Source organism: Coregonus lavaretus (genome assembly GCF_964263955.1).
Source record: "Coregonus lavaretus genome assembly, chromosome: 37".
In the NCBI taxonomy this organism is placed as follows: Eukaryota; Metazoa; Chordata; class Actinopteri; order Salmoniformes; family Salmonidae; genus Coregonus; species Coregonus lavaretus.
Window position 1 is genome coordinate 6,322,038 of NC_140024.1, and position 10,225 is coordinate 6,332,262.

Sequence of the window (10,225 nt, forward strand, 5' to 3'; positions counted from 1 at the left end):
TAACACCAGAAAAAGTCGCTAGATTTGTCGCTAGTTGCTTTTTTGAAAATGTGTCGCTAGAGGGGTCTGAAAACTCGCTAAATATAGCGGCAAAGTCACTAAGTTGGCAACACTGAATGGCCTTTGCACACTTCTGCAGTGTTGCCAACTCCTCAGTAAGGAAAGTAGCTATTGGCTGTCCTAAAAGTCGCTAGTAGTCGCTAAATGACGTCATCACCTAATTTGCATAATTGGCCATGTGCATGTAATTGTGATGGATGCTGTAGGAGAGAGGAATAACTTCGTGGGAGAGACAAAAGTGAGTAAAAAACACCCTAAATATGTTTAGAACTACAAATGAACTTTCTTCTGTCAATTCTTGTTTTTTTTAATGTTTTACATTTACATCCCACCCTGAATGTAAGCCAGGGCGGGATCAGTCAGTGGCGGCTTCCCGCATGCGTGATTCAGTTGCAGTCTGGGCACGGAGGGGTGAACATCTCTTGCTCTGACTGCAGCTGGGAGGGACTGCTGCGCCAGGACTGGGCCGCCCGTGAGTGCTTTGGGACGGGGGTAACAAAGCATCCGCTGCTCGTTGAGAAGAGTAAGAACGATACGTGCTTTCACGTCAGAGTCTCCAAAAGTCTCCAATAACACCAGAAAAAGTCGCTAGATTTGTCGCTAGTCGCTTTTTTGAAAATGTGTCGCTAGAGGGATCTGAATACTCGCTAAATATAGCGACACTGCGACTTCTGTCCATCCTTTCCCGACACACTGTCACATGATGTCAGTGTCAACACAAAATTCTGCCCACGTTCCAGGTCGTCTTTATTTCAAGAGTGTTTCACAGATTGGTAGATCTCACAAATTTGGGAGAATTTCTCAGAAACTAGCAAACCACACCAATAATATGGCTTGAAATCTTCAGATGAAGCCTTCATTCCTGGAATAAACAAGTGTTCCAATGCATCATCAGAGTTTGAAACGTGGGGCAAGACGCATCATGGGAGTTGACCATTGGTCTGAAAACCAACCATTTCTGTTCCTGTGACAGAGCAACAATGCATCACACAGCGAGAAAATAACTATTGTTCAACTGTGCAACCATTAAAAAATAAGGTTGCATGATGATACATAAGGGTTCAATATTATACGCATTTGTAAATGCATTTATAAATGGTTAATAGCTGGAGGTAAATAGTGGCTCACTATCTGGCAAGCACCGACTGGCTATCGCACTATTAATTAATGGTTTATAATGCATTTACAAATGATTTTAGATAACCGTTAATAACGGAATTACAAACCCTTTATAAACCCTGTACAAATGGAACCTTATTTTAAAGTGTTACCATTTTCTATCACTACTTAAGTCTATTTCTGAAAAACCTCTGATAATTGTGTTGGTTCACAATCTTATCCAGTCTGTTCTTGTTGCACACATTCAAATGACTAAACCAGGCCACCATAGAGAAAGAATGAGTATATAAACACAACAATAAGGAGATACAGCTACTTTCACAGCAGCAGATATAACATCAGAAGATTTCACAATGTGTTATTGTGGTCCCGTGTGGCTCAGTTGGTTTTACTAGCACTTGCAACACCATGGTTGTGGGTTGGATTCCCACGGGGGACCAGTGCGAATGAAAATGTATGCACTCACTACTGTAACTCGCTTTAGCGTCTGCTAAATTACTCAAATGTAAAAATGTTATTTGAGGGGCCTTTTGAAAATGTGTATTTCATTTTTAAATCCATCAATACATTTTAACACTTGTAACACACCTGTCACACCTCAATGTATAGCTACTATTTCTGAATATGAAAAAATGCAATGAATGAAAGCAGAAAGAAAATCTAACTTTAAATAAGAGGCTTCATTAATTGAATTACTTATATGCATCCTGAAAAGGTAGAATGACACACAGAGAAGGGCACACCTGTTTGGAAATCCTCAAGGTCAAACATATTTAGCCATGATATGATGTCATGGTACAAAATGTTTACATGCACACCTCACACACGTCATGTTTCGCACACGTTTCAAGGATTTCCTGCAGAATTCCCACCTGATGTGCAGCAACCTGGACTGTATGGGAGATCATATGGGATGACAGTGACAATGTAGCCTATTTATTTCTCATAGTGGTTGTGAAAGGGTTCCATAATAGCAAATCCCACAGACAGAAAATCCTTTATTATACAGGATAAAGGAAATGTAACGTTGTTCTGTTACTTTTTGCATTTTGGAAGTCTGAAACAATGACATGAGGGGAGGAGGTTACAATCATTGTAGCGGGAGAGACCAGTACAGTCAAGTATGGTAGCCTATTTGTTTTTCCTACTACTTAAGTCTATTTCTGAAAAACCTCTGATAATTGGGTCGGATGCCCCTCTATGACCTTGCTGGAAACATTTAACATTTTAGTCATTTAGCAGACGCTCTTATCCAGAGCGAAACCTTTACAATCTTATCCAGTGTGTTCTTGCACACATTCAAATGACTAAATCAGGCCACCATAGAGAAAAATAAAGTTAACAACAATAAGGATATAGCAAGCTACTTCTAGCCCCATCCATAGGCCTACAGTATAAGACCTGTTATGAATTAGACAACATTTGATTACTCTACGTGCACAAGAGTAATGTGATATCTACAGTATATTGAATGAGAGAACACACTGACACATAATGGAGTGTATGGGCTGCCAACAAAGATTTCACCGCAGCAGATATTACATCAGAAGATTTCATAGTGTGTTATTTGAGGGGTCTTTTGGAGATTGCCAACATGTTGTGTATTTAAAAATAAGTTGATTTCTGTTCAATGAGAAAATGACGAAAAAGATCCATCAACAATGTTTTATGTTTTTATACACCTCAAAGTATAACTACTATTTCTGAATATGAGAAAAGCAATGAATGAAATTAGAAAAGGAAAATGGCACACAGAGAAGGGAACACCTGCTTTGATATCCTCAAGGTCGAACATAAGAACACAAAAAGTTTACATGCACACCTCACACATGTCATGTTTCACACCTGTTTCAAGGATTAGATTCCCACCTAATGTCCTGCACTGTCAGCATATTTTTGTACCCATATTCCCTTATTTGGGAATCCATTATCTACGTGTATATGCCTGAGGAAAGAATATAAAAATGGACCCTAACTACTGCCATTTCACCCATTCCTTCTCGAAGCTCTGAGGTAAGGACTGTGCTCAATATTCATACTGTATATGTGTGAGCTTCAATGACTAACACTATGGCTGGTTTTAATGCTGGTTTTCCCTATGTGGTTGTATTTATCCTACAGTCCTTTTGCTGCCATGTTTGTGTTCAAGTTCACTGTGGGTCTCCTGGCCCTGATGCTGGTGTCCTCTGCCTGGGCTGAGGAACTGACTGAGGTGAGTGACACAGGATACGGAGCTACCATGCCATAAGATCGCTGCTTTGCTAAACTCAATCAAACAGTTAATGCAAATTCAAAGTAACACTGGGACCTACTGGGACCCCAGTAACAGTGGGACCTTAAAAATACTTCACACAATAAATAGTGAGCTCCAAAAGTATTGGGACAGTGACACATGTTTTGTTGTTTTGGCTCTGTACTCTAGCACTTTGGATTTGAAATGATACAGTGACCATGAGGTTAACGTGCAGACTGTCAGCTTTAATTTTAGGGTATTTTCATCCATATTGGGTGAACCATTTAGAAATTACAGCACCTTTTGTACATAGTCCCCCCATTTTAGGGGACCAAACATGTATTATGTGTATTCACGTAGTAAAAAGTTAAGTATTTGGTCCCACATTCCTAGCACGCAATGACTACATCAAGTTTGTGACTCTAAAAATGTGTTGGATGCATTTGCTGTTTGTTTTGGTTGTGTTTCAGATTATTTTGTGCCCAATAGAAATTAATGGTAAATAATGTATTGTGTCATTTTGGAGACACTTTTATTGTAAATAAGAATAGAATATGTTTCTAAACACTTCTACATTAATATGGATGCTACCATGATTACCGATAATCCTGAATGAATCGTGAATAATTATGAGTGAGAAAGTTACAGACGCACAAATATCATACCCCCCCAAAAAATGCTAGACTCCCATTATTGTAATGGTGAGAAGTTAGCATGTCTAATTAGCAGGTCATGGGGGTATAATATGTGTGATATGGATGAACATACCCTCAAATATAAGCTGACAGTCTGCACTTTAACCTCATAGTGATTGTATAATTTCAAATCCAAAATGCTGGAGTACAGAGCCAAAACAACAACAAATGTCCCAATACCTTTGGAGCTCAATGTATATTCATGTATTGTGTTCTTCATGAGTTCATATACTCTATATTAATTTTATATGCATTCTCCTTTGTCATTGTTTGTATTTGACATTGTCATCCAAAGTTTGAAGGTGAGAAAAAACTGTTTTGGCACTATCTCACATTACCAAGCATATAAATAATAAAAACAATGTTTTAGCAGACTTAATGGATCCAATGTTCTTTCTTACAGAGAATGTTGTGGAAGAAGACACCTCTGCTGAGCTCTCTGTTGGTGAGCTGCTGACCAGAGCCAACAGGGACCTCAGTAAGTTGGTTCAATGCTCAAGGAATAAAGAGCGTGCAGATTAATTATTTGGGACTAGCTCCCAGAGTAACCTGTTCTCCATGTTCTTTACTCAAGCACCCGAGGCCGATGAGCCTACTCTGATGGGTGACATTGCCATGCCCTCTGAGAAGAATGCTGACCCCTGCACCGCCACCTGGTGTCTGTGGCAAAAGTACAGTGATGGAAGAATCTGGGTGCCCTATGTTATTGCCAACCACTTCTGTAAGTGTTCACTTTTGTGTACATTTAATTTCATATGTTGAGATATTGTACAAGCGATACAATAATTTCACGACAATAATTTGATTATCTCTTGTTGTTAATTTGATCTCTACAACAGCATCTCGTGAGATAGCCATCATCCAGCGTGGTCTTGACTCCTTCGCCGAAACTACCTGCATCCGCTTCTTCCAGCGCCAGAATGAGAGGGACTATCTCAGCATTGAGTCTCGCAGCGGGTGAGCCTGAATTTAAATAACATCATTAAACAATTAGAATATCACATCAATACATATGTAATTTAATTTCCCTTTGAGGATCATAATCCATACAAAAATTGTTTTTCCAAACCTGCACTATCAGGTGATCCCCACCACCTTTATCTCTTATGAACCCATTACCCTGAGGTTTCCTAAAACACTTACAATGAATTAGATGATTAGGGTAGGCCCTATTTCTGGCCTTGGATTGGTGCACCTTGACCCTCCTCTGCTCTTCTTCCCAGGTGCTACTCTTATGTTGGCCGTCAGGGTAATGCCCAGACTGTGTCTCTGGCCCGTCAGGGCTGCCTGTACCACAGCACCGTCCAGCATGAGCTCCTCCACGCCCTGGGCTTTAACCATGAGCAGACCCGCAGCGACCGTGACAACCACATCCATGTCTACTGGGAGAACATCATTGATGGTTTGATACCATGCGTTTATCCTGTTTCCCTTTAACTGACGTTCACTTTACATGTTAAGAGAGTGCCTCTATCTCTAACTGCTCATTCTAACAAAAGACAATGGATTTGTTCAGTTGTATATTTTGGGGGCTGCATAATACTTGTCAGCAAACCTGCTTTTTGTTTTTCAAGCTGTAGTGTAATCTATATATCTATAGTTGTTCATTTCTATTTAGTATTGTAACTGATCATTGATCTTGCTCATAAAGTAGGGTGCGACACAGCCTCTCAGCTCTATGAACATTTTGTCTTTAATCTGTTTCTCCCAGACATGAAGTACAACTTCGACAAGATCGCCACCCTGAACCAAGGAACTCCCTATGACTACAACTCTGTCATGCAGTATGAGAGGTCAGCTATGTGATGTCTTTCTAATAATTGCAAACATTTCTGTAATGGACCCCTACTATACGTACATTTCCATCCATTCCTCAGTGCACTTTCATCCAGGCCAAAATATACTGTGGCTTCAGCAGTGACATTGTTGAGTAGGCCTAAATTGTGTTGCATTGTGATTTGTGTGGTTCCAGGTATGCCTTCTCCAAGAACAACCGCCCCACCATGGAGCCCATCCCCAACAACAATGTGTCTTTCGGCGAAGCCACTCAGATGAGCAAGAACGACATCGACAGGCTGAACAGGCTGTATGGCTGCTGTGAGTGCTGGCACACTGAACAATTTACAGTACTTGGGTTTGGATGATTCAATCTAGGCCAAGGCTGCTCTTCCCCAGAGCTAATATAGCTGTAATATATCTAGAGCTTAATAACTGTGAGAATTGCGACATTGAAGGTGGGAGAATATATCACAATGGACATAGCTTTATGTGTAGGATTAAATAATCACACATTTTTTCTCCCCAATAGAAACAGTTGGATACCTGTGGTCTCACTTCCGATGGACTCAAGATCATTCCGCTGAAGGAGTAGAGTGACCTCTAGTGGTAGAACTATTAGAATGTAATTTGCCTCAAAACATCAAGGCTGTGCAACCTCTAATAATCACAATAAATATATGATCAACTGAAATCAAAAGCTTAATCTGTGTTGATCCTCCCATTTCAATACAGTTCTCCAAATATGTCTCCATACAACATGCTTTACCCAACATAAGTATTCTAATGCTTTGAACAAGTATTACAGCAACTATGGAACATCTTGACAGTAACCCCAAACAAACATTTGTGAGTTTTGTTGAAATTGGAATGGCATGAATACAATCATAAACAAATCCCCTTTGTGTTTACTTCAACATTAAATCATTAGAAAAGCATTTTTACCAGCTTGAGGGAAACAGACTTATTTTGAACAAAGTTTAACTAATCTCAACAGTGGATACATCAATATCAAATTTGAATGCACATTATCTATACAATTTTATAATATCCATAGTTCAATCATGTTTCTCCCAAATTCCTTTACAGTACGTAGTAGGAATGTATGTACCCAGAGTGCACTGGGCTACTCTCCATAAAATTATACTGGTCCATGAGTATACTGGTATACCAATATTGCCAACAATGTGTGGTGATTTACTGAATCTTATAAATGCTCCAAACTCATTGTGAAAGCAATGAATAAATAATCCATTGAGTAAACAACAAAATAACAAAGGCCTAAGAAAAGATGATCGTCACACTTTCACTGTCCACCATTGGCTTTAAGTTTTTCAAGTTCTGTCTGTATCAGATCAGCAGTGTAGTTCTGATCACAGGAGCGAAGGGCCTTTATCAAAGTGTCTGTTTTGGCCTCAGCTTTGTGCATTTTCCGCCATTCCTTCAAAAGCTCCACCACTTGCTCCTCCAGGTCATTAGGGTGCTTCTGTGAGATATGGTCCAGTTTGGCCTCTGGCAAGCTAAGTTTACGGCCATATGCTCGCCACCTCCTTCCAAGGTTGTCAATGATCACTTTCGTTGCAATGTCAAGTTTTGCTGGGAAAAGAGAAGATGGAATGTAAATAAGTCCCCTACAAAAGTCATATTTCCAACACACTGCACTATATACAGTAGGCTATACATTCTCTGAGGTATACAGTTGCATTTCATGTTTTATATTTTCCCTCAGAGGAAATATTATATTTACATTGGCAAATGTTTACTGTATGGGAGATCATGTCAGAAAGATAGCAATCATGTTATATCTTTCATAGCAGTTGTGACAGGGTTCCCCAAATAACATGTAGCGATGATCTCTGATACATTCTTACATACATTCAACGAGACATAGGGCACTTCCTTCTGTAGAATGACTAAGCAACACCTCCCCTTTAACTGTTGAAACAGGCGTCACAGGCGTCACAGCCCCCCCCCCCCCCCCCCCCCCCCCCCCCCCCCCAAAATGGCCTATACTATGGTATGTCAACATTTTGCCATCAATATTCAGGAGTGGGGATAACCACTTAATTTACCTTGCTCATCGTTAGGAAGAGAATTCGGTGACCCAGCATATTGACTTTCACTGTTGGTAATTTTGTCCGCAAGATCTAGGCGACCAATGTCTGTCAAAAGCGAAACTAGAAATTCTGTGTTGTCAGGTCCTAGTTTATTTCTTTCCTCTAGGACCGTGAAAAGTTGAAAGCCACTGGTAATCTTCTCGAGACGATTTTTTCCTATTTCTTTGAGACAAAGGAACTTCATTTTCTCCAATTGATCACCAACAAGTTCACCTGAAATCTTCAGCAAAAAACTGTTAAACGCGCTCATCTTGCCTGTAGTGAACCAAGTAGTTCTACCGCACACACATACACGACAGCTCTTCTTCTTCTTTGGGATTTGGTTGGCGGATCGCATCCAACTTTTAAGGTACATACACCGCCACCTACTGTACTGGAGTGTGAGGCCAGGCACGGCCAAACTACATTAAATTCTCTTCGTTAGTACTATTCCTCTAAGAAAGTGAAATAGATCCCTAGACACCACTTCCCTCCTCTTTCCTCCCCCCACTACACCACCCAAACCCATCCTGCTTCTCTAACCCTTTAACACAATCTCTCCCTATCTACGTCATACAATTCACAAAATAATCAACACATGCTCCACCGTTTCCTCCACTAAACACTCATCACACAGACCTATTTCATGTCTCCCGATCATCCACAACGTGGCATTCAAACCTGTATGCCCAAACCATAGTCTACTCCACACAACTTCCTCTCTCCTACATCCCATACTCCCCACCTCTTCCTTTACTGACCGATGCATGCAATAAAATTGCCTCCCCTTAGTAGTAGCATCCCACTCCCTTTGCCAAAGATCGAGCCCTTTTACCCGGATCAAGGACTTGACTTCCCTGCGGCCCAGCAGGACTTGAATATCTTTCCCCTCTCTCCTCACAGCACTCTTAGCCACCACATCGGCCTTCTCATTACCCTCGACACCTACATGGGTGGGAACCCAACAAAAGATGACCACCACTCCCATCCTCTCCAATCCCATTAACAGCACCATCTTCTCCCCTATTCGACTTGCCCGTCTTCACACTACTCAACACCTGCAGTCGAATCAGAGCAGATTACCACTGCAAGGTTTCACCTCCTCCACCCATCTCAAACCTATAAACATGGCAATCATCTATGCCACATTCACTGACACAATCAGTTAACCGCTGACATCCTCCAACATTAAAATCTGGGATATACACCCCAGCCCCCACCCTTCCACTGACTGGATCCTTTGAAACATTTGTATATGTCCTTAAAAATGAATAAAACAGATTATCTCTATATCTCTCCACAGACCTTCTCGCGTCCTCACCCCATTCTCTCTTGGCCTTAGTCCTATCTACATCTACACTACCGTTCAAATGTTTGGGGTCACTTAGAAATATCCTTGTTTTCAAAAGAAAAGCAATTTTTTTGTCTATTAAAATAACATCAAATTGATCAGAAATACAGTGTAGACATTGTTAATGTTGTAAATGGCTATTGTAGCTGGAAACGGCTGATTTGTAATGGAATACTACTTAGGCGTACAGAGGCCCATTATCAGCAACCACCAGTTCTGTGTTCCAATGGCACGTTGTGTTTGCTAATCCAAGTTTATAATTTTTAAAGGCTAATTGATCATTAGAAAACCCTTTTGCAATTATGTTAGCACAGATGAAAACTGTTGTGGTGATTAAAGAAGCAATAAAACTGGCCTTCTTGAGACTAGTTGAGTATCTAGAGCATCAGCAATTGTGGGTTCGATTACAGGCTCAAAATGGCCAGAAACAAATAACTTTCTTCTGAAACTCGTCAGTCTATTCTTATTCTGAGAAATGAAGGCTATTCCATGCGAGAAATTGCCAAGAAACTGAAGATCTTGTACAACGCTGTGTACTACTCCCTTCACAGAACAGCGCAAACGGGCTCTAACCAGACTAGAAAGAGGAGTGGGAGGCCCCGGTGCCCAACTGAGCAAGAGGACAAATACATTAGAGTGTCTAGTTTGAGAAACAGACGCCTCACAGGTCCACAACTGGCAGCTTCATTAAATAGTACCCGCAAAACACCAGTCTCAACGTCAACAGTGAAGAGGCGACTCCGGGATACTAACCTTCGAGGCAGAGTTGCAAAGAAAAAGCCATATCTCAGACTGGCCAATAAAAATAAAAGATTAAAGATGGGCAGTCTGAGATATGGCTTTTTCTTTGCAACTCTGCCTAGAAAGTCAGCATCCCGGAGTCGCCTCTTCACTG

The 10,225-nt window shown here is 40.8% G+C and overlaps 2 protein-coding genes across 2 annotated transcripts; one reads left to right on the forward strand and one right to left on the reverse strand.

The window, feature by feature from the left end:
- The first annotated feature begins 3,184 nt into the window (after nucleotides 1–3,184).
- On the forward strand, nucleotides 3,185–6,687 carry LOC311111776 (low choriolytic enzyme-like). Its single transcript, XM_084154602.1, has 9 exons — nucleotides 3,185–3,192; nucleotides 3,301–3,395; nucleotides 4,511–4,585; nucleotides 4,682–4,828; nucleotides 4,947–5,064; nucleotides 5,331–5,509; nucleotides 5,819–5,900; nucleotides 6,080–6,204; nucleotides 6,416–6,687. Coding segments are annotated over exons 2-9 (810 nt in total). The 5' UTR covers nucleotides 3,185–3,192; nucleotides 3,301–3,313; the 3' UTR covers nucleotides 6,418–6,687.
- Nucleotides 6,688–6,773: 86 nt separating this feature from the next.
- Nucleotides 6,774–8,285, reverse strand: LOC311111775 (FAS-associated death domain protein-like). Its single transcript, XM_084154601.1, has 2 exons — nucleotides 7,956–8,285; nucleotides 6,774–7,479 (listed from the first exon to the last, which is right to left on the reverse strand). The coding sequence occupies exons 1-2, from the start codon at nucleotides 8,248–8,250 to the stop codon at nucleotides 7,190–7,192; spliced, it is 585 nt and encodes a 194-aa protein (XP_084010727.1). The 5' UTR covers nucleotides 8,251–8,285; the 3' UTR covers nucleotides 6,774–7,189.
- Between the last annotated feature and the right edge of the window lie 1,940 nt (nucleotides 8,286–10,225).

Excerpts from the sequence above, each read along its gene's own strand:
- LOC311111776 (XM_084154602.1), top strand. The coding sequence starts at position 3,314 with ATGTTTGTGTTCAAGTTCACTGTGGGTCTCCTGGCCCTGATGCTGGTG. Across the intron at positions 4,829-4,946 it reads TGTTATTGCCAACCACTTCT|CATCTCGTGAGATAGCCATC; the intron begins GTAAGTGTTCAC and ends TCTCTACAACAG. Across the intron at positions 5,510-5,818 it reads CTGGGAGAACATCATTGATG|ACATGAAGTACAACTTCGAC; the intron begins GTTTGATACCAT and ends TGTTTCTCCCAG.
- LOC311111775 (XM_084154601.1), bottom strand. The coding sequence starts at position 8,250 with ATGAGCGCGTTTAACAGTTTTTTGCTGAAGATTTCAGGTGAACTTGTT. Across the intron at positions 7,480-7,955 it reads TCTTCCTAACGATGAGCAAG|CAAAACTTGACATTGCAACG; the intron begins GTAAATTAAGTG and ends CTCTTTTCCCAG.